This window comes from Rhinolophus ferrumequinum, chromosome 6 (assembly GCF_004115265.2).
Source record: "Rhinolophus ferrumequinum isolate MPI-CBG mRhiFer1 chromosome 6, mRhiFer1_v1.p, whole genome shotgun sequence".
Lineage (NCBI taxonomy): Eukaryota > Metazoa > Chordata > Mammalia > Chiroptera > Rhinolophidae > Rhinolophus > Rhinolophus ferrumequinum.
The window spans coordinates 57,308,701-57,333,422 of record NC_046289.1 but is presented as its reverse complement, the minus strand read 5'-3'; the positions used below and the strand labels follow the sequence as shown (position 1 = coordinate 57,333,422).

The following is a 24,722-nucleotide window of genomic DNA, read 5'->3' as shown; positions in this document are numbered from 1 at the left end:
TTGTATGATCCAAGATAACTAAATGAGGGCACCTTATTTGTTTCAGGAAGTCATTTATAAATCAGTTAAATGTTAGGAAACATTTTGTTTCAGAATTATTGACATGTAGCTTACACCCTCCCTCCCCAAAAATAATTATCTGATAGAGCTGATGGCTTGTTTGTGTCAATCCTGATTTCAAATAATAAAACCATATTCATTTATGTTTGCATGTATGCTTGTCTTTTTCTTTGGAAGAAAGACATGCATCTAGAAAATCCAAACGTGTTATCAGATCACTAAGACACAGATTTAAAAGGTGGGAAGGAAATAACACTACTCTACTGAAAATTTTTAACTGCAGTCAAGACATTGTTCCCCTGCTAGCAAGACTTTTTGGACCTATAAAAATGAGAGTTTGATGAAAGAACTCTCATATAAGAAAAAGAGGTCTGGATCTTGAGGAAGAGACCCAAGATCTCCTTCCATCAAACTATCTGTGTGAGCATATTTAAACTTGTGATCTCTCCTTACCTATGGTTCCTCAGTAAAATAATGCCATCATTAAGTGAGAAAAATGCATGCAAAGCACTTTGTAAACAAAAAATACAAGAAAAACTCTTTTTAAAACAACAACAACAAAATAGCAAATAAAAGGTGAAAAAAAGAAATCACCCAAGCTTGGATAGTCAGTCTTAAAGTTGCTTAGGTTATTATTTCTGAAGAGGGTCTGAAGTAATTTTCTGAATATTTTCAGTAGAAATTGGCAAACACCCATTGATTCTACTCCAGGTCCTCTAAGGCAACATCCAGCTCCTAATCTGGACTCTTCTCCCTCATGATTAATAACTTAAACCTTATCCAGCTTCCACTGGATAGGCAAGAGAAGAAAATCATTTACATCTTTTATTCTTAGTTTGCCTGGGAACACCTTACTATTTCAGACCAGTTAATGAATGCAGCAGCTATGTTAACAAGACCAAGAGTAGGGGCAAGGTTTGGGAGGCTTCCACTAGGACCTGTGAGGGATCACAACTATGAGTTCCTCATTAATGAACAGGAGTGTCTTTCTTCAATTAACACCAGAGTATTTTGCCCTTCGTCAAGTGTGGTTTAGGAGAAAGCCTTCAGGCAATTGGCTTTAGATCCCCAAAGTCATGAAATGATGAAGCACGGAGAATTTGGGGTCTCTGTATAAAATGCTAATGGCATGCACTGATATTTCCTCAGCAAGACTGGTCCCAATCCAAACGCTGAATAATGTCTCTACACATGGAGTATCATGTGGGTTTTGTTGGTGGTGGTGGTTTTGGGGGTTGGGTCAGAAATCTCAGAAAAATCCCCTCAAGCCAAATCAATAACTTAAGCTTTTTCCTTTCTTAATTTTCTTTCATTCTTCACAATCTGGTCTGTGTGGTTGGGAGCCAAACTAATTCATTAAAGACATGAGAAAAGAACAATGAGTGGGGAGAGCTTTGAAGAGAAGAGTGCCCCAGCCTCCAAGATTTCCTGATTTGACTCCAAGAGCACATTCACATTCTAACACAATTAAAAAATATGTGTCCCAAATCGGGGTTTCCTACTGAAACCCAGTGGTGACCTGCAGCTGGTGGGACTTAATTGACATTTAAGCAGCAAACTAAAAAGAATCAAGGCAAAAACAAAATCGTCCCATAAATATATATTTTTTTAATTCTTGTTCTCACAGAAAATCTCAGAAACAGAGTTAGGAGATTCAAATAAATAATAAAGGGCCATGAGTTTGTTCTCCTCTTGGCTAGCCAATTTGCTCATGAGATCCAGATATTTGGAAATTTTGATTTATTGGGAGTATATTCCTCCCATGGCTTACTATAGCTTCTCAAATAAATATATAATTTTTTTATTGATTCATTCTTCTTCCAGCATCCATGAATTGTATTATACAAGTTACAAGTAAAAGTAAGATCAGTAAAATCTTCATACAAGCCCTTGGCATGGAGCTTTCCAAGTGTAGGTTCACAACTCGAGATTTAAGACTTACTGTGATATAATGATAACAGCTAATATTTATTGAGTCTTTGTTAAAACCTAGCTACTATTTGAAGTGTTTCACCTTCATTATTTCATCAACCCTCAAAACAATTCTGTTTGGTACGTACTATTAGTCTGAGCCCCACTTTACAAATGAACAAAATAAAGACTTAGCAGATCATGAAGTAGTCATAATTCAAGCACCGAACTGCCTGTCTTGTAAAACCAGCTTAGAAGAAATTCTGCATATAAGGGGATGGTGTGTGGTACTGTGCCGAGATGACTGAGAAATTGTAAACTGGTGTGTGTCTGTGTCCAGAGATCAAGAAGACAGAGAAGAGGCCTCTCTCATTGAATGCATTACTCCAGGATGTACTTCAAATCACAGGTCCCTTCCCAATGAACCTTGTGGCCCTGTGATCTCTTACATTCCATTGTTTCCAGGCTTCTGTGTTTCACAGAGGAGGCCTTCCTAGAGAACCAGTCTGCCCTCCCCTGGGATTCTTTGGCCAGTCCTTGCTGAGAATACTCTCCCAAACTCCTGTTTAAAACTTACTGTTTTAGAATGCTGTTTATTTATCTACATTCTGTTACAATGTACTTATCTATAGGGGAAAAAAATCACATTTTTATGCACTGGGCCAGGATCAGAATACTTTCTGTAAAGACTGAAAATAGCTATATCTTTCTATAGCATCCCCGTTCAAAAAGAAAAAAAAGTAAAATAAGTCAAGATCTACCCCCCCAAGGATCACAACAGCCTAGAAGAATCTAGAGGACATTTAATTTTCCACGGTGAGACACATTCCAGCCATCCAAGAGAAAGCAATCCACCTTTCACAAAGTGAGAGGGAAAAAAACAAGTGGAAAAAAAAGATACATGAGAAGGAAATCTGAGGAGATCTCTTATCTGCTTAATATCTCAAGAGAAATTGTTTTTTCCAAAGCTTGTGGTTGTCATTTTGAAATGGATGAATCTATAAATTGAGTTTTTAGTACATGTGTCTGTGTCTCAGGCCCCTGAATCCATGTGGCAAATAAAATCTTCTGGAGCCAAGACAAAGAGATTTATTTATTCCAGAAATATTTCTTGAGCTCCTCTGAGCAAGGCTCTATTCTAGGCAGTGAAGGAAAAACAAACAAGACAGTGATCGCCTTCAAAGGGCAGACATGCCTACAAATACCCACACAGCAAGGAAGAGGAGAGGCCTAGGGAGTCACAGAAACCAGAGGAAAGGAAAGTCAAGTCCAGATGGGTCGTTAAAAGGCATCCTCACTTGTCCCAGGCAACTCTGAAGGGAATCTCTGCTGTATACAAACTGTGGAGTGTGGTAGGGTGTTCTGCCAAGCACCTTATCTAAGCTGAGCTGCAGTCATTTACTGAAAAGAGAAGGAATTTGGTACAGGCGTTGTACCACCTAAGATGGGGCAAAATGTGGACGTTGCAAGAAGACATCTCCAGTTCTTCTTCAGCTATTCCTCCTTAAAGGCTATTGGACCAAGTGTGAAAAGAGCAAAAGAAAATTTGTATCCTCATTTCATTTATTTGTGAAGCATTCAGATAACACATATTTTAAAAGAGATAGTGGAGCCAGAACTTTGGGCAGAAAAGAAATCTGTCCTCTTTTCACTCCCTCCTCCGCCCACAGTCTTGTCCAAGCTACCTCACCTCTCTCAGCGGCCATGGCCTCCCCTCGGTGCTCCCTGCTTCTACCCCACGCACTATGAGCTAGGTAATTTCAATAGAGCAACAAGAATGATCCTTTTACAGTTGTATTCATTTCCTATTGTTACTCTAGCAAATCACCACAAACTTAGTTGCTTAAAACAATACGAATGTATTATCCTATTATTCTGGAAGTCAGAAGTCAGAAAATGGATCTTACAGGGCTAAACTCAAAGTGTTTCAGCAGGACCCTGTTCCTTCAGGAGGCTCTAGGGGAGACTGTTGTTTGCCGTTTCCAGCTTCTAGAGGCTCCCTGCTTTCCTTGGCTCACAGCCACATCACGCTGACCTCTGCTTCCATTGTCACATCTCTGACTCTGACCCTCATGTCTCCTTCTTACAAGGATCCTTGTGATTACATGGGGCCCACCTGGATAATCTAAGATAATCTTCCCATCTCAAGATCCTTAACTTAATCATATCTGCAAAGTTCCTTTTACCGTGTAAGGTAACATATTTATAGGTTCCAAGGATAAGGACATGAGAGTTTTGAGGGGAGCGGACATTACTCTGGTGACCACAAAAATTATGTTTCCTCTGCTCAAAATGTCCCATGTCTCTTCATCTCAAGAAAGAAGCAAGTTCTCACAAAGGCCTTCAGGGTCCTGCTTGATCTTCACACATCCATCCACCCCTGTTACCTCCCTAACCTCAAATCTCTACCGGAAGCATATTTACCACGAAGCTAAGGAAGCTTAAGCTCACCTCACTGTTCTTTTCCATTCCAAGTCCCTCAGAGCAAAACTAAAAGTGTGTTTTCATTATGTTTTTTTAAAATATTTTAGCCACAAGGGCTAAGGTCACTAGCTCTTCCACTGCAATTTTCCCCCATCACCCTTTGCCTTATGTCAGATGGTGCTGGGATCCAGAAAACGGACCTTTGCTCTGGCAGTACCAAAGAAAACTTCCCACGCCCTTTCCTCTCTGGACACCAATAGTCATTAAAATGTAGACGAGAATTCACCAGCAAATACTAACCCCAAAGTTATGAGAGAGATTTTATGAAATCAGCACTGTCTTGAGTGTGTCACTGACGGGCCAGTGATGATTGGCACTTGCTTTCATTGGCATCATTTTTAGTTAAACTAAGAAAATCAATGATTTGGGGGGGAAAAATAGATCCAATTTTACAGACAAATTACTATAGCAGACAAAAAGCCAGGTCAAACGAAAACTAATTCCTTCACAAGTGTAACTGCAAAACTACTTGAAAAACAGCTTTTGGATTTGTTGCCCTTGTTCCATAAGTGATAAACCCAAGGAGAATAAAACTCTTTAAACGCACATACTAATACACATATGTGTACTTTTCTAGGCATTGATATAGTACCTATAAGTAGAGGTTCCATGTCTTATGCATCATTTTTATCACGGATCCTCTATTGCAGGACCAACCCAGTACCTGCTAAATAGTATATGCTCAAAAAAATGTCTGAGAAGCAGGTATATAAACTTCAACCAAAGAAGGGCTTCATTTGTAGGCACAGCAGATGCAGTGCCTGGGGCCCACAATACTTTTGGGGGTACACAAAAAAGTTTAAATTTTCATAATATTTTTAAAGTCAAAAGAAAAAACATATGTAATACTAATGGACACGTAATAATGAATTCAACCTGGATTATATTTGTCTTTGTACCCACAATCGTAAAATATAATTTTCAATATTTTTTGGAGGAAGGGTCCACGAAAGACATAATGTGACCCTGGTCTGATTTTTCCCACCCCACTCCCCATAAACACACTAAAGGACTTCCCTGTGGAGTGGTGTGTGCTGACTCCACAACCTGCACATTTTGGAGTCCAAAACAGCTTTAGCTTGTTTAAAGAAAGCCTTTAATTATCTAACTCTTTTGCTTCCCATATTACCAAACTACATGAAATCTTAATTAGGTATTTTATACATGAACAACACTCTTCCTGATTGCTTTGTAGAATAGAAAAGCACATAGATGCTTTAAAATGATTGTTTTGGGCCTCCCATCAAGCTACACAGAAAATGTGAATTACAAAGAACCAACAGAAAATAGACTGTAATCCTAATGTTTTAAAGATTTGAGCCAATTAGCTGGAATTTTTCACATCTTGAAGAATGTGTGATTTATACAAATATAGAGATAATAAATAATAAAGCATATCTGGAAGAAAATTATTATTTTCCCACAACACCATGGCAGGCTTCCTGATGATGTGTTTATATAAATGTGAGTTCACCTTAATTAAATGTTGCAGATATTAAATATCTCATTAAGGTAAAATACCACTTCTGCATGATTTTTCCCCTGACAACTCCAAGCTTATTAGAAGGTCTCTAGTCTGTGCTCCTCTGGCAAATATACCACTTGTAATGATGTTTAGCAAACTGTTTTTAAGTTACCATTGCTACTGTAAACTTAACAATTGTGTGAGGATATGTGTATTGTATTGAATAGTAAAAAGCTACTTGAAGTCGAGAAAGGTCGGCACTATCCTAGCATACCACAGGGCCTCAAAAACATTTGTTCACTGACTGCATAAATGGGTGAATATTTTATGTTATAAAAGCACTCCAGCCTATTACTAGATCTACAGGAACTAATATAACCTCAAGATGCATCATTCATAATTATGATGATGCAAATGATGGTGACACAAATGTCAGTCCCTCAAGTGGCATGGCCATTGTAACAAGTCCAAGAGGAAGGGACTGGCCTCAGCTTTCTCTGCAAATCAATGCCATGGCAGATAAAGACCCACCCAAGTCACCAAAACATATCAAAACCTACAACAATAAATCCTATTAGAAACTTGCCCCAATTTTATGTTTGCACTATTAAGACTATACTAGTGATTTGATATAAATAAATCAATTCATTTGAAAAAGAAAAAATGATGACAGTCATTCTAAACTCTAGATTAGCACTGAGAATATGAAAGCATTGCCCTAGAGGGTAGAACTAACGACCTCTGGGTGGGAACTACATTGAGACTGATTTCAGCTCATTATGAAGCTAAATATTGCAATAAATAAGTGTCCAACAAGGGAATGGATTGCACCATGAAACAACTGCCTATCGAGATAAGTTAATCACCTGTCAGAGATGTTATTAGATGGAGGAACAAGGCATTAGGTAAACTCTAACCCAGCCTTTAGTCTCTAAAAAGTCTATGGTCAAATATAAACAAAATAGCAGTAATAAATTAAACACATGTGCATTGAAGGGAAAATTACATAATAGTCTGTCACTGACTAACTAGAGACAAAAGAGAACATCAATACTCTTTGGCCAGGATGCTGTATTAAAGAAACTGAACTATTGTTAACGCTGCTCAGCTAGACCAATTAGCCAAACAAGAAAACCACATGTGTTTCCTGTCATCATGAACCAAAATTATTTCTAACTGAGAGAGCTTAGTTTTAAATGTTGGTGTATTCATATAATGTAATGTTGCTTTGAAAGAAAACATGAGGCACTATTTATTCTTGCAACTATATGGATATATGTCAAAAAGCCTTATGCTAAGTAAAATAAGCAAGACACAAGAACACGTGCCGTATTATTTCATTTATGTCAGTTTCAAAAACAGGTAAAGCTAATCTCATAGAAAGAAGATGGTTGTATGGAGCGCGGGGAGAATAAACAAAAAGGGCACAAGGGAACGCTGTGGGTGATAGAAATGTTCCATATCTTGTTTTTAGGCAGTAGGTACGTAGGTATACAGTACTCAAAGCAGGTACAGTAGTCAAAGCTCATCAAATGAACACTTCAGATCTGTGTGGCTTTTGTACATAAATGACGCCTTCGCAAAATAAAACATAATTTAATTTAAAAATCATATTCACTTTGTATCATCTGAAGAACTCAACACTTACCAAGTGATTTCTTTTTACTGCTGAACATTATTGCACTTGATTACTTTTCACCGGGCCTCAGCAGTTGGCCTACCTAAGAAAACAAGAAAAGTAGATAACATTAGCATTTGAAAAATGCTCATTAATCATACATTTCCATCCTTAAGCTTTCTTCCTAGTCAAATCTAGATGACTAGGAAGTCATTGGCACAATAAGGAACAGCAGATACCATGTGTTAGGCTTAAAAATAACTAGATAAAAATAATTCTATAATTTATTATAAAGGCTAGAGGGGACAACTTGAGGTAAGCACAAGTGTGCTATTTTCAATTTGGCATTTAAATTGAGACAAATTTTCTAATAAATCCCAAAACCTATGAATCAGAATATCTCAGGGGTGAAGCTCCAGGATTTGCCTCTTTTTAAAAAATACTTAACATAGAATATTGTATTCATTTCAGGTGTACAACATAGTGATTAGACATTTATATAAGACTCTGCCTTTTATTCAAGTGCCATAGGTGATTCCCTTCAACAGCCAGAGCTGGGAACCACTGCTCAACTGTGGGAGTTACATGTGAGAGGAGATTATTGGCCAGGCTCTAGAGAAACAAAATGCAATTCCAAATTTTCATTAGTTTATTCTTGAGTATATAGTATTCCCCAGGTAATTACCAAAACAGCCAGAATAATGTCATGATTCTCTTTCTTTTCTCCCCCTATGCGTGGTCTAATTTCCTTCATATGGTAAATGCTATTAAAGATTTAGAATAAATAAATAAAGGGGAAAACAAGTGACTTCAAACACTTAGAACCCAGAAGAGCATGAAAATGAACTCTCAGGCACCTTAGCAAACACGTGACAAGCTGAGCAGAGGTACTAAATGCATACTCTTTTAGTTAGCAAAAGAAATGACTTATTTGCTTTCTGCTCAAAGAAGTGGTGTGGCAGGATGCAGTAAACATACTTTAGAAAGCTGGTCAATCATATGGAGAGCAAAAAAAGAGGAAGAGCAATGCTTATGGCTTAGTAGTTACAAGAAAGTAAGATGCAGAGGAATTTCATCAACACCAACGGCTCCACTACAAACCTCTCCAAGTCTGAAAAGCCTGAAACCAGTATAGGTCCCTGTCATGCCCCCAGATCCATGAGTTCCCATCCGCCACCTGCAGGAAAAGCAACAGCCTACTGAGGGCACAGCCTGACAGATAGGGCCCATTGACATTTTTGGGGACCCACTGCTTTTCTAGGGACCAGTTACTAAAACTGATAAATCTGAGCAAGAAGATGGGGTACTCCTGCCACGTGCTGCTAGAAACAGGGACAGGTTCTCAAGTATAACCCGTCACTAACGCTTCTGTTTCGCTTCCCACATCATCTACCACCTGTCACCGAGGCTGCCCCAAACAATCTCTCCTCCCCCTCCTCACTGTCCCCCTCTTGCCCCCCAGAACGTGCCTCCTGGCCAGTGACTGCCTTTCTCCTGCATGCCTCCTAACAGGTTCCTCTGCCTGGCCAGCTGTACACCAGGGTCCACATTGAAGCCAGGGTCATCCTCAGAAAACATAAATGACATCAGGCCATGTCCATACTCAAAACCTACCAATCATCTCCCATTGGCCTTAGGAAAAAAGATGCAATTCTAACATGACTCCTGGGACCCTCTGCAACCTGGTCCCTGCTCATCTTTCCATCCTGATTTCTCATCACTCTCCTCACGGCCCCCATTCCTCCTTGCACCCCCTCACATCTATACTTCTTTCTGTTTGAGGGCCTCCACACATGCTCCTCCCTCTGCCTGTTACCATCTAACCCCATTGCTAAACAACCCTTTCACCTGACTAACTCCTGCTCATCTTTCCAATATCAGCTCCTACATCACTTCCTCTAGGAGGCTTCCCCTAATCTCCCAAATCAGAGATAGGATCACCTCCTGTATGCTCCCACAGAATCCAGAACTTCCCATTTCAGAGTCCCTATCACTCTGGAACATATTTGCCTATTATATTGGCTGTTTCCCCATTAGTCCACACAAACTCCAGCATGGCAGAGACCTCATCTGTCTGGTCCCTAGTTGGATCTCCAGTATCTAATGCATACCAGGCATACAGTAACGCTCAATAAACATTTGCTAAATGAAAGAATGATTGATATCCTCAATTGCTAAGAAGAATGGAACAAGGTCTTCCAGATGCTAAAGTACACTTCCCTTTTAGCTACTATCCCTTCCCAGACCCCTGCCCCAAGTACCAGAATGTCCTATATCTCCCCAAACTTGCGGTCTTCATGGCTTTCTTGGCTCCCCCCTTCTTTTGGCTCCTGGGCACCCCTATCTCCAGCCTAACAAGAATCTCAAAGGGTGGGTGATATTGGGTTAACACTAGGAAGAGTGTTGCAGGCAAACTGAAAAGCACACGAAACAAGGAGGAAATGAGCAAATCTTGGGGGAAGAAAACAAGAGGAGGCATTCTGGCGATAAAAGATTCGCAAAACAGATTTTTTGAGGTAAAGCCTTTCTGTGAGAAATAATGTGAACAAAAGTGGGTTTTCATCCATGGAAATAAACTATCTTTGTTCCAAAAAAATAGTCACAACAACAAATACAAAATGGCAGAAAGGAGAGGAATGAATGGATTCTGTGACAATGATGTCTATATCTGGTGGCCCCAGCTGGCCACCAGATACAGAACTCTCATCAGAGAGTTCTAAGCTAACTTGTTAGGGCTTGAAAACTCTCTCTGGGGACTAGGTGAACATGTTCTGTTTTCATGGGCTCAGAGTCCCTAAAGCGGGTGAAAGGAAGAGTGATTCTTTAAGCAAGATGGCAAAAGGGACTCTACACCATGACAGGTGACAATGAAAATGCAGGCAGAAGAAATTCAATCTCTCAGGAAGTTAATAAGAGTACTGGTCACTGGCCAACTTTTTCTTTCTCCTTATTGGTTTGCTAGATTGCTTTGAGGAATTAGTACTAACAGATAACCAGTATGAAAGATGAATCTAAATATGTTTGTGAAACATGAAGGTAACTAAAGAGAAAATAACCTTGTAACCACTGCCCTCTCTTATTTTAGATCCTCTTGTAAAACTTCTCATTTAAAAAACCCCTAGATAATCAAACAGAAAGCAATACCATACTCTTCCTAAAACTACCGTTAAGCCATAAAGCTATTTCATTGCTTTTAATTTCTCTAATACCATTTCCAAATTGTCTTGGGAAACTTTTATCCTAAAGACATTGAATAAATCCATTTTAGCCATTTTGGCTTTTGTAGAAAATATTCTCTTCTTCCTCGTTAATCCAGACTGATAATATAATTACTGTAGTATGAAATAAACAATATTTCTATAAGATTTGTGAAAGTTATCTCTTATTAATGATCTTAAATAAGAATCATTAAGAAGTGACATTCAGGTCCATGTATCCTCCAACCCAATCTTTTCCTTGCAAAAGCGGCAATCAGGCAAATTTAAGGAGGATTCATACTTATGTAGCAAATTCTAGTTTCACTCTGAGAAAGTGAAATTTAATCCTTTCATTCTTGCACATTTATCAACTCACCAAAATACCCCAGCTGACACTTGCTCCACCTCTAAAGGATGCTGGAGTAAAGAAAAAGTCATCTTTTGATGAACTTTTGGATCAGTGAAAGTCTAAGGAAACACAGTAAACAAAATCAGTTTCCTTTCCCTGTTTCCTTCACTTTCCTTCATATTTCTCACTGCAGTATTTGTTTCCCAACCCAACTCACCATCTCTCTGAGAAATGACCCACCAGGAGTAGGACTTCCTAGGAGGCCAGCACCAGGGTGAACTTAAAAGAACTTTGAAAAGCCGACCTGCTTGAGCAGTAGTGGGCTCTAAAGATGGAAAGCTGCAATGGCAGGATTATGAAACCACCCCCTTCCTTCCTCCTGATCCCTCCATCTTCTCTGGTCCTACTGGTGCCTTTTCCTCCCCCTGGCCCTAGATTCCCAAAGGCTGAAAAGCAAAAACCTCTGTGAGTCCTCCCACCCCTGGACATGATGACCTTGCAGTCATATCTGCTGGCAACTATGCCTACCAGCCCAAGAATATTCCCCGCGGTCACCAGGCCAGGCCCCTGCAGAATAGGGGTGCTGATGCACAGCTCTAAGACCCCAAAAAGAGGAAATCTCAGCCTTGGAAGGTGAGACCAGTGAGGGATAAGGAATCAGCCTGGGCCTCTGTTCTGAATATGTGCAGCTTTGAGTGTGACGGGAAGGTGGGAGGTGTAGATAATGCTTTAATCATATTTGGTGTCAGTGACAGCTGCCAAGAGGCATAGTACTTACAAATTGCAGGTATTGGGCAAAACTAGAAGTAAAAAAATTTTAAACCGGTTTGTGTATATATACCTGTGTTTGTAAACATCATGGTTAGTACAGCCAAGTTTATATATTGCTTAGTAATTATATCTAACTACCATGCGTCAACAATAAATTGTTCTATTCCCCATGTAATATACATTGGATTGATTTTGTTGTGCATTATCATGTTAATATTGAAGTCTGTTTATATTCTGTCAAGCACGCAGCTGTTACCCAGCCACACAATTCTAAAGTGGTAGGAACCCTGCTTCCCCTCTTCCTCTTGTTTATTCCCTGCTCATTTTCCAACTTAGTCTTCTAGTTTCCTTTTTCATCCTTTCCTAGCCTGCTCTCACTGCCTCCTTTGTGCCTTTTCACCATCCTTCTCCTCATCTTACCTTTCTCTCCCAAACCTGCCTCCCATGGCTTGGTCATCTTCCTTCCTCTTCTTGCTTCCCTATTCCCCCACCAGCACTGGAGTCAGAGGGCTGGGTTTGGTCCTGCCAGTTGTGTTACCTCCAGCAATTCCCCCTCCTCTGTAAGCCCCACCTATAAACAGGAACAATCAGGGTAACTCATAGGATCCTTCGGCAAAGTACATCAGCTCATGCCTATATAGAAATTAGCACAGTGCCTCCTGCTACAAAGTTAATACTCAAATACTTGTTTTTATTTTTAATCCATTTTTAACTCTCCACAAAATTGAGAGCCATCCCTACTGATGTTCAATCATCAAATGCTCATCAGGTGCCTATCCTATATCAAATCTGGGTTAAGTAGAGGGAAACAAGGATCATCAGCCCATCTCTGTCCTTCAAAAGCCCGCAGTCTGGGGCAGACAAGACAGACAGACACATGGAAAGATCATTAGAATGGCAAGTTCAGTGTTATGATAGCAGGAGGGATTGAAAAATATGGAGGCAGAGGGGAGTCATCAAGCCTGCTTTGCAGAGTCACTAAGACTCTGCTCAGAGAGACTGATTCCAAGTTGAATCCATTTGAAAGAAAAAGAAGAGTTTGCTCAATAAAATGTGGTAAGGACAAGCAAAAGGAGTAACATGTGGGAAGACCAAGTGTTGTGAAAGGGAAAGGAGGGTTTGGGAAGCAGTGACAATCATGGCAACCAGATTACAGGGGCCGTAGAGTAGTGTGGTATGATATGGGACTGGCAAAATAGATAAGAGATGGGTTCTAAAAGAAGTCATCATCTTCATCATTGCCCTCATCATCACTGTCGTTTACTGGGTACTTGACCTTGTGCTTGACATATACCATCTCATTTAATCCTCACCAAAACTCTCTGGGCAAAGATTATCATTATCCGTATGTGATAGATGAGGTGACAGAGAGCACCACTGTGGTTGATCCTGTAGGTAATGGGAAGGCAGGAGAAGGCTATGATTAGAATCCAGCCCCCTTGTCCATTGTCATTGCTCCCTGGTGTCTCTCTATACAAGCGCATGCTATCAGAGTTTTTAGGAAGGTTACCCTTACAGCATGGACTGGCATGGAAAGAGATGGGGGAGCAGTGACAATAAGCAAGTGGAGCTGGAGTCTAGAAACGTTTCTGCAGTTGAATTGACAGAGTTTATAAATGGCCCATGTGTTAAGGTGCAGAACAAGGAAAAATCTGGGGTGACTTTTAGGTTTTTGGCTTGGGACAATGAAGGGATAGATGTGCCACCAACTAAAATGACAAATACAGCTGTGTAGGGAGAAGGTGTAAGAGCAGGAGGGGAACTGGGGTGGGAGAATAGAAAGTTCAGCTTTCACACATTGAGCTTGAAATGTCTCTTGATCATTGAAAATATCCTCAGCACTAAAGAGAAAAGACAGACTTCTAGACTTGGAATCAACATATGAAGAACCACTGAAGTCATGGGGAGTGAATGATCTCACTCAGGAAGAACAATAATAAAGAGAAGTGAGGAGAAGACAAAGGGTGAGGATGAGTCAACAAGAGAACAAGGACAAAGTCCTAAGGAACACTCAACCTCAAAAGAAGGGTCAGAAAATGAGACATAGAAATGAAAAGCTGTGGCTTTCCTACTGTGCCCTCTTCCTCTGGGTACCTAGCACAGAGCCTGGCAAAGGTAGGTGATCAATAAACTGGAGCAGAGTAAAGAAAAGGAGAGAGGAAAGAAAGGTAGCCTCAAATTAAGGAAGGAAATACAATGGTCAATCATATTTAACATTTACATTCAGAAATTTATTGGCTAATATTTGAAAAATATTGCTAAGAAGTTAGGTAAGACTTTAGGCAGTGCTAGAAATGTGGAACACTTGGAGGTTACCACTTTCTGTGATTTCCCATGAGACATCCTGGAGATGAATACTAGCATCTAATTCTTGTATATTCCATGCAAGCATCTGGAATACATACATTAAGAAGTTTGATTTTGGGAAGAGCTACAATTTCCAATTTACTTTGAAATGATAGGTGAAGTCTTTTCCTACTAAGTAAAAAATTTCTAATTTACCATGTAAGAATAAAATGAAATCCTCTGTGCATAGAAACATACATATATATATATATGTGTGTGTATATATATATGTGTGTGTGTGTATATATATATATATATATATATATATATATCTCCCAGGGGTAGCGCGCGCGCACACCAACACACAAAATCACTTGTCCCCATGCTTTTAACGATGCACGTATGATGAAATAACATAAAAACACAAAACAGATAAATATAGGTTAAAAATTACTCTGAATTTATATTTTGTAGTAAAGGCTAGCATGGAGCAACACCTGAGCAAAGGTGACAGTTCACGGACACAGGTGTTGACAATCCCATATGTGATACTATATTTCCTCATCTTTCTAATAAATCTTCAGCCCCTGAATAATCTTTCTTGCCAGTTTCCTTTTTTTGTCAAAACAGTTAATTGTTAGCCAGGGACCTGTGACTCTCTCATGTCTGTCAACAAAACAGCTAGAAGAATCAATTCTTTTGTTCAGACAAATCTCAGCACTGAAAACATACCCCTCAAGCCTCAGAGAGAGAGAGCTTAGTGACAAACTATTTATGTCCAAAGCATGAATTTTCACAGAATAAACAATATGGTTGAACAAGTGTACTAGAAGCAAACCCCCTGAAAAAAAACTAAAACCAACTCCTATCAAAGAAAGTGACAAATACCCACAAACCAAGAAAAAATGGCCATATAATAAGTGGTGATAACAAAATAAAATTTGAACTTCAAGAGAAACTGTGCTATTTTCCAAACCTAACTAACTTCCCAAATATTTTTTTTAATGAGAGGAGAATAATAAAGACTATTTGCTAAACCTCAACCACACAGAAGACAGAAACAGTAACCTGGAAAAGAAAAACAGAAAGCTCCAAACAGCCCAGAGCTAACTCTCTTCTTAGTCTCACCAACCTTCAAAAGCTCCCCGCGGACTTACCTGAGCCTGGACCTAACCCTCTGCCCAAAGCGGGGATTTCCCAGCAGCAGGAAGATCAGACAGGTACCCATTCCGTGACCATGTCGGCGAGAAACACCAGGCTATTCTGAAAGCCCTAGGAATTACATAGAAAACACGCTGGGTCTCTAGGGGACATTCTTGAAAACCTGAGATCAACTCCCGGAAAAACACTCTTGACCATTTACCACTACCGGAAGCTGCTAAATGTCAGATCAGAATCAGCATCTCATCAGAAAAAGAGAAGACATTGTAGGAAAGCAGTTTCACTACCAGTGAGGAACTGGGGGAGAAACACTCCTTGGGAAAATACCAAAAGCCCAGAAGAGTCTTCTCTCTATAGTTGCCTGCTGCCGCTCCCAGCACAGAACTGGTTAATCTTGGAAAAACAACAGGAAGCTCCCTAGAGGATGGCTTTGGGAGGATGGCTTCCTCAATGGGAACCAAGAGTTCAGAAGGATGGAAGAAGACTACGAAAGGGGGTCACCAGCTACCATTTCTGCTTACCAAACTTTTATCAGCCCTTGGCTGAAGGAGATAAGCAAATCTCTTTGGAGTTCCCACTTGTTTTTCCCAGAGATGAAGGCATTAGCAATGGTTTGTTTGTGTGCTTTTTAATCATTACAAAAAGAGTTCAACTCTCTTATCAATGAAAGCTAAGCACTCTCAAGCAACGTTTAATACACAGAGCAATGACAGTTCTTTCCCAACTTCCTTAATTTCAGCTCAGAGGAAGCAAACAATTAACCCCGTGGATGCCAGAGAACAAATGCATGTGTGAAACGGATTTAACATTTTAGTTCAGAATCGCTTTGAGGGGGTTTTGGTTTTTAAGATGGGATTAGATGAAAATAAAATATTTTGGCTTGTCACTATGTTTAAATGAAAGGATTATGGCTCCTTTTAAATATGTCTAAAGCTATGTATGGATTTTCAGAAGTTGCATGGGATTTGCAGTTAAGTACAGAAACCAAATATGTTCTAATCATGCCTCTATAACCAGGGCACGCTGATCCCCTGTGCATTGTCAGTGCCACGCTTCTAGAAAATCCTGGTACTGAGCCCTCAAGAAGGACCAAGAACAGCCAATACAATGAAGCAATCATTTCTTTAAAATATTTAAAGTGAAAAACTTTTTTAAATTAGAAAAAAAAGAAGTATAACCTCTACACCGTGTTTTAATTATCATATTAGCAACTATCATAAATTTGGTAGTTCCCTTGTTGAAGAAGATATAAGGAAATCAGTATCTTCTCCTACACTGTTAGCAGGAGTAGAGATTGGTAAAATATCACACAATGCCTGCCTCATGTTTATCCTATGCACAGAAGCTTTTATAATGCATGCACGTGTGTGTGTGTTTGTGTGTTGCGTGTGTGTGTGTGTGAGAGAGAGAGAGAAATTCCTAGCACTGATTCTTTATCATTTTGAAATATGCATTCCTTTTAAACTGCAAGTGTCTCTTGCAGATAGATCCTTGGATATTTAAATAAAAAATAATGTTACAGTGTCATAGAATCAGGTGGTTAAAATCATAGATCATCAGATTTATTTGTCTCATCATTTAAAATCCCAAAGCTCTTTATCCATCTCTGGAATATAACATTACAGCTATTGCCACTCTACCTCTATCAGGCTCTCTTGTCACCCACATATCCCCTGGCCTATCTTCAGCATTTCATTCAGATCTCTACTCAAAGTCACTCAGAGAGGGCTGCCCTGGTCAGCCTCCCTAAAACAACACACACACTGCCTATCACTCTCTATCCCTTATCTTGTTATTTTTCTCTGTAAGAAAACTACACAGCTGAATATGGTACATTTCTTGTTTATTGTTCACTTCCCCCACTAGAAAGTCTGTTTCAAGAGATGAGGACTTTGCCTTGTTCACTGATGTACACCCAGGACCTAGAAAAGTGCTTAGTAGGTGCTTGACGAATGTTGAATAAACAAATAAATAGTAAGAGTGTTGTTGTATAGCTATTTCTTGCTTACTAAATATGTATGCAGCCTGCTCTAGAATGTGAGCTTCTTGAAAATAAGAGTGCTTGTCTCATTCATTGTTGTATCTTAGAAGTGCCCAGCAGATAGTAATTTATCAATAATTGAGTTGAAGCTGAACTCTAAAGGATAGTTCCCTATATGACACTGTCCTCTCTTTTTGTTTAAGAGAGTCACAATAATTCATTTGTATGGCATTAAATTTCCATTTAAATGTACCCTCAACTAAATTTCTCTTAGCTCACCTTAACTTGTCAGTCCTCGAAGTTGTGCCAATTGTCAGTGTACTTGAAATAGACCTTCTTATAGGTATAAACATAATGGTTACAGTCAGATTTCAGATTCCTTTGTAGCTGCATCTTAAAGTACCAAATTCAGAGGAGGAAGAGAAGGAGGAGGCGGAGCTTTAAGGGAAAGGATAGAGGCCTACAGCACATCAAAGGTGAGAAAGGAACTGCTCACTCTTTAGGGCATGAATGGTGGAGATACACTTGCTCTGGATAACCAAAAAAGTGTAGAAGAAAATGATGGTTTAATTAAAGTTCTGCTTTGTTCCACTCTTAGGTACATACCCCAAAGAACTGAAAGCAGGGACTCAAACAGACATTTGTACACCAATGTTCATAGCAGTGTTATTGACCGTAGCCAAAAGGTAGAAACAACCCAAATGTCCATCAATAGATGAATGCATAAACAAACAGTGGCATATACGTACAATGGAAGACTATTTTAAAAGGAAGGAAAGTCTCATACATGCTAAAACATGGATGAATCTTGAAAACATGCTAAGTAAAATAAGCCAAATGCAAAAGAACAAACACTGTATGATTCCACTTATATAAGGTACGTAGAATAGGCCAAGAACAGAGGTTACGAGAAACTGGGGGGAGAGGGGTATGGGAAGTAATTGTTTACTGGGTACAGAGCTTCAGATTGGGATGCTGAAAAAATTTTGGAGATGGGTAGTGGTAATTGTTACATAGCATCACGAACTATATACTTAAAGGTGGTTAAAATGGTAAATGCTATGTTATTCCCATTAGATAATATTACCTGAACAAGGCTTGATCTTTAATCTTCACTAGATAGCAAGTACATTGTCAGAATACCAGATGTTCTGGGCTTTTAAGAGGCCTTATTTTGCTTTAAAATCTTACTTTTTACAAATATCCCTTATGCCTGTAATCTAGTTTCCAGAGAGCTTTCTCAGTGATCACGTCAATTTGTCCTCGCAACAACCCAGTGAATTACGTTAAAAGGAATTTTGATTAAATATCTGAGCATTTGAGATAAATTTCTCATTTATTCACCCTCTTACCTTGTCCTCCAACTTTGCACACATTTCATCAAAAAGAAACCATGGAAATTTTTATGCTTGAGAATCTGAAGCCATGAAGCTTTTCTAAACAACATAAAAGCATTATGTATTTCTTAGAACCTGTGACTATATCTAGCTCTACTGCCAAGACAGCTAAGAAAGCCACTGAATTACCATTTTAATTAAACAGATTAACCACAGGTATCCCATATCTAATAGCAAGTGGAATGCCCCGACCCATAATTTGAAATCCATAGTTGGACGAAATGGATTTAACGAAGATATTTTTATTCAACAAAGGTAGATGCTCTACCAGGCACTATAAGAGACGTAGAAAGATGAACAAAATATGATGCCTGCTCATGAGATCACATCCTGGGAGGAGTCAGACCTGCTGATGAGGGGATTCTACAATCAAAGGGAAAAACAGGCTCTGGGGTTGAGAAAGGGACTGCCCCCAACAGCAGATTCAGTCACTTTGTGTCAATTCAACTTAATCACAATGAAATCAACTAGTTAAGTAAGATTTAATCAGTTCCCTGGAATTTAGCAATTACAAGAGTTCCATGATTTTTGTTTATTTGTTTGTTTGCTTGCTTGCTTTTAATGCCAAGAAAGGAAGATTGACTGAAATGGCAAACCAAGCCTTGGTGTCAGCCTAAATGACAGAGAAGTATGTTTGACCTAAAATTATAGTTTAGACATATACAATAAAAAAACTATTGTATATAGTATATGTATATGAACAAACTATTTTCCGATTCTATAAACATATTCTCGAGCAGTCCACCTGCTGTGAGCAGACTAGAAGTTGCTTGGACCTACTGAAGCAGCATCTCTTTGAGAGAAGCCCGGGAGTCTACATTGTAAGCCCATGCACTAAAGCTTGAGAATTGCTGGGGTATAAATGATATGATATTGCGCAAATTACATACCTGCCTTAAACTTTAACTTCCTGGTTGTAAAATTAGGAAAAGTAAAACCTTCTTCTTTAGCTGTTTGGGAAAATCAAATGAGATAGTCACTAAATGAATAAAGGAATGAATGCATGAGTAAACTGCATGTGTAGTGATAGAACAAGAATAAATAGCACACAACCCAGCCTCTGTTACTTTGTCCAAAAACGGTCAGTGTCCTCCCTGCTCTCTTTCCAGAATCTACCCAAATGGCTACCGCAGTTTCTTTATCAGAAGAGAAGGAAGTCCTCTGAATTCTGAGCTACTCCACATCTCCAGTTCTTTCCATTCTGATACAACTACCTGCCTTCTCCTCATCTTTTTAGGACAGTAGTCCTCAAGCATATCCTTTCTATACAGCATAAAACAGCACAAGAAATAAACAGTTTCAGACTGAACGATAAGTTTTCATGAAATCAATAATAATAAATAGAAGTTTTAGTATTTTCTTACTGTACTCCAGGAAATTGTTTGCAAACCACTGCTCCAGGAGGAGGTTCAGCAGATGATAGAAGTACACTGAAAATGTTCCTGTCCCGCCATACCCTCTTCTCCTCAGTGATTGAAACCCACTCACCTCCCATTGAGAAATAGGTTCGCCAAAGCTTTCAAGTCATACATACCCTCATGGTTTTAATATCAAAAAAGAAAAGAGAGTTTTCTAACCTCTTGTGGTTTCGTTTACTATCTGGCAATTTCCATGGTGTGTTGGGCTGAAGTTCACCAAAAGAAGGTAATTCAACACCTCCTTCCTCAATCTTCCTACCAATCATTTCCTGTTGGTTAGTTAACCTTTTGTGTAAGAAAGTAGGTATCCTTACATTGGCCAATATAAACAACTGACCCATTGCTGGTGGTGCCATTTCCTCTGTGGAACTTTCCATCTTGATGAAAAGATTCACAGTTGTGTTTTAGTTATTACTCAACTCACAAAAAGAACCAAAAAAAAAAAATCAGAGAATGCAAGAAGGAAGATATTTCTTTAGAAGCTAAGCCCTGGATAGGGATGCAGATTTAAGAATAAAGGAGTTTCCTACTCTGCTATTAAAATTTCAGGTAAAAGTAAACTAAAATAATATAAATCCACTACTATGTCAAAAATAAAGTGGTATGGTTTTAAAAAAGAGACATACTCAAATTTTTGGGTGCTAAAGGTCACCTCTGGGAAACAGTTCCTCCCAGCAATTTGGACTTTCACTTCGATGGTTTTCCTGAATATTCCTTTCAACACAGACATTCAAACACAAAGCAGAACAGTGGGACTTACAAAGTTTGATGTTATCCAAGCCAACTCACCCAAGCCAGGTGATTTGCATTTATAATAACTTCCCTTTGAACAAAACAAAACAAAAAAAAAACAGAGAACAAAAAAAAAAAAATCCATGCTGAACCATGTGTTCCAGAACTAGATGACCCAGCTCTAAATCAGACACCCTAAATCCAAGCCAGATAATTGGCACATCTACCGTGTTTCCCCGAAAATAAGACCTAGCCAGACCATCAGCTTTAATGTGTCTTTTGGAGCAAAATTAATATAAGACCCGGTATTATATTATATTACATTGTATTATATTATATTATATTATATTATATTATATTATATTATATTATATTATATTTATTATAAGAGACCCAGTCTTATTTATATTAAATAAGACCAGGTCTTATATTAATTTTTGTTCCAAAAGACGCATTAGAGCTGATATTCCGGCTAGGTCTTATTTTCGGGGAAACATGGTAGTTGTAAAAGTCATTCTAACAGTTCATTTCTAAATGACAAATTCTCCATGGCCAAACTGGATCCTGTTGGCAGCAGTGAGAGGAACACTCCTCAAAATGATATATTTCTTGCTATTAGGAAAGCACAGTGTCTTCTTTGCACATAATAAGTGCCTAGGAGATATTTTTAGGCTCCACTTTTTTACAGATTAACATCATAAGAAGTCCTTACAACAATAAATGGCATTTACCATAATGGAGGACTCCATCTGGATCAGTTTCAAGGCTTCAGTGGTTTTTGCCATCTCAGAACCTTCAAGACACAGAAGCAGCCGGACACTCAGAATCTTTCAACACTCACTCTAGCGCCACTTTCTCTTTAGCAGGCTGTCATCCCAGCAAGAAGGACCAGGGCCACATGGCTTTTAGAAAGCTTTTCCCTTCATCTCTTTAACCTTTCAGCCTGTCCTGCACATCTATAGATGAAAACTCCCACCCTTTACACATCATTTGGAAAGTGCAGTGTCCAACATCAAAAGAGTTTCAGGCTCCTAACCAGGACTATCTCGAGGACATTTCACACATTCATCACTATTTCCAAACCCTGATTCTGTATCAATCCCTGTACAATGCATTGGGGATCCCAAGATAATGAAGACCTGGTCTCTGACCTAGCAAGAACCTTTCTAGTACAAATGGAAATGAATTGTCAATAAATCACTGTGATGCAATATGATCGAAACTCTAGTAGAGGTATCCCCTGTCCAAATTAGCTTTGGAACTACAGGAAAAGTAGTATTATTTCTATGTGATTGTGGAGGTGTCAAGAGTAAACCTCAGGATAGCATGTAAGCTGGATCTTAAGAGATGAGCAGAAGACAAGTAAAGAGGATCTTGTTAGTTCCATAAGCTAACAGCCCAACCAAAAAAAAGTCACTGACAGTTTTTACTGCCTCTCCTTGGCTACTATTCTGTCCAAGCTCAGAGAACAGCAGCAGCCCTGACACCTGGGTTTCCATTCCAAATGGCTAGTGTGAGTCACAAACACACATCCTACAGCATTCATGAATGACGATGACAGAGGAGTTTATCATCACTTTAGTACATCAGTGAAGGTCATTACTAGTTCCTGGTGACTCACAGACCAGGCAAGGGATAGGCAGCAACTGAGTCCTGAAGGCTTTAAGGACTGCCTTGGGCACTGCATCTCTGAGGAAAGCAACCTAAATGCATTCTTTCCTGCATACAGTGCTGCAACTGTGTTGTAGTGTACAATGTAAGGAAGACCCAGCTGGAAGACTGCACTGGGGTGTGGTGCAGGAGGCAGGCAAAGTTGTTCGAGATAGATCCAGGGACATCCTGCCCTCTAGAGTTATCCCACATCTAATGGAGGGAAATAGGCCCCATTTAAGGCGTTCTTCGGGAAAATATAAATTCCAGGTGAACAATGATAAGGTGTGCGTCACTGTAGTTCCGGACACATCCCCACTAATGCTGAGCTACCTTTAGGTGAAATGCACTTCAGTCTCAAGACCTGGGACCTACGGAGCCTGAGATGATGAAGTTACTTCCTGTGCATTCCCATGTTCCTGTGCATCCTTGGGTAAGGAAGGTGTTTTTCAGATCTTCCTTTATCGGTAAGCCTGTGTTTCATCTTGTATCCAGTCTGTCAAGGAAAAGGGGCATAAATCCTTCCCAGGGGAAAAAAAAAAAAAGGAGAATTAGACATGGGGTTAAATCATGCCAGAGACCAGAAAGAGAAAGGGAACAATGGAGACAGACACCAGAGTCCTGGTTTTTCCTAGCTTGGGGTTTAAGCTTCACGAAGGAGCTGACCATAGAAGTATCCAGAAAGATGTGATGGCACCTGGGAAATCTGGGTTAATGGTCTGTTTCCTCTAGCTTGAAGGGGTGCCCTTGTCCGTGATGGCATCAAATCCAACAATGCTGGGAGCAGTGGGAGGGCACTGGAGGAGGAAAGTGGCTCCAGACACTTGAAGCAGTGTTTTCTGCCTCCTCATGTCTGCAAAGACCTCATGTCTGGGTCAGGATGAAGACACCTTCTTGAGCAAAGAGAATTCAGAGGACCCAGCATGGATACAAAGCTCCCATCTCCCTCACAGTCACATAGTCACATGAGGTGTCCATTTACCCAGATGCCATCGTGGAGAGCAGCAGGGACAGAAGAAGAACACCTAAAAGGCCCTGAAAATGCTGAAGATTAAAAGGGAGCTTATTTGAACTGGAAAAGACTATGATGTGTAAGCTGGCTAGTTTAAGGCTTGTTGGGGATTGGTTTTCCCTACTTACCCATCAGGGTGTATGCATTAGTGAGAAAGAATAGATCCTTTGTAAAAATTAAGCAGCCATATTATTGAAGGCATATACGTAATAGTGTATAAGCAAATTGTTACCCACTGCACTCATTTCCACCACTCAAGGCAGTCTGTGTATGTCTTTTCCTTGTTACCTGGAAGAGTTAAATTCATACCAAGAGTGCTGTGTTAGGGCTGCAATAAGACATTACTACAAACCGGGTGGCTTAAAACAACAGAAAGTTACTCTCGCTGTTCTGGAAGCTGAAACTCTGAATAAGGTGCTGGCAGGGTTGGTTCCTTCTGGAGGTCCTGAGGGCGAATCTGTTCCGTGCCTTTCTTCTAGCGTCTGGTAGTTGCTGACAATCCTTGCTATTCCTTGGCCTGTAGTTGCATCCTTCGTGTCACATGGTGTTCTCTCTGTGTGTCGCTTCTGTATCTTTCTGTATCTTTGTGTCTTCACGTGGCTTTTGTATTAAGACACCAGTCATTGGATTTAGTGCCTACCCTAACTTAGTATAATCTCATTTTAACTTAATTAATTTCATCTGCAAAGGCTCTATTTCCATATAAGCCCACATTCTAAGGTTTTGGGCAGGCATAAATTGGGGGGCACACTATTGAACTCAGTGAAATGTAAAAGGGTGTTTTAATAAATAGCCAGTATTGAAATTACAAGGTAGAGTCTAAGGGGATTTTCATTCGCTGAAAGAAAGCTAGAGATCTCTCTCTAGTCTTTGCCAGAATGGACTTCTTTTGCTTCTCTATATACATTACATGTATGTTGGGACCTTTGCACACACTGCCTGAATGCCCTTTCCCTACCTTTTTTTATCTAGCTAAATATTCCATATCTACTAACAAACTAAATGTTTGTGTTCCTCCAAAATTCGTATGTTGAAACTCTTACCTCCCTCCCCCTGCTTTTGATGGTATTAGGAGGCGGGGCTTTTGGAGGTAATTAGAATTAGGTGAGATCGTGAGGGTAGGGCCCTCATGAATGAGATAGGTGCCCTTAAAAAATCACGAGAAACTTCCTTCCCCTCTCTGCCCTCCACCAGGTGAGGACATAATGAGACGACAGTCGTCTGCAACCG

The 24,722-nt window shown here is 39.6% G+C and overlaps 1 protein-coding gene across 1 annotated transcript in view; it reads right to left on the bottom strand.

The window, feature by feature from the left end:
* Positions 1–15,527, bottom strand: part of ATP8B4 (ATPase phospholipid transporting 8B4 (putative)) — a 193,216-nt gene extending 177,689 nt beyond the window's left edge. The window contains exons 1-2 of the mRNA XM_033109347.1: positions 15,299–15,527; positions 7,569–7,641 (exon numbers count right to left, since the gene is read on the bottom strand). Of these exons, the coding sequence (XP_032965238.1) occupies positions 7,569–7,596 (28 nt within the window). The 5' untranslated portion in view covers positions 7,597–7,641; positions 15,299–15,527. The remainder of the gene's footprint in view (positions 1–7,568; positions 7,642–15,298) is intronic.
* Between the last annotated feature and the right edge of the window lie 9,195 nt (positions 15,528–24,722).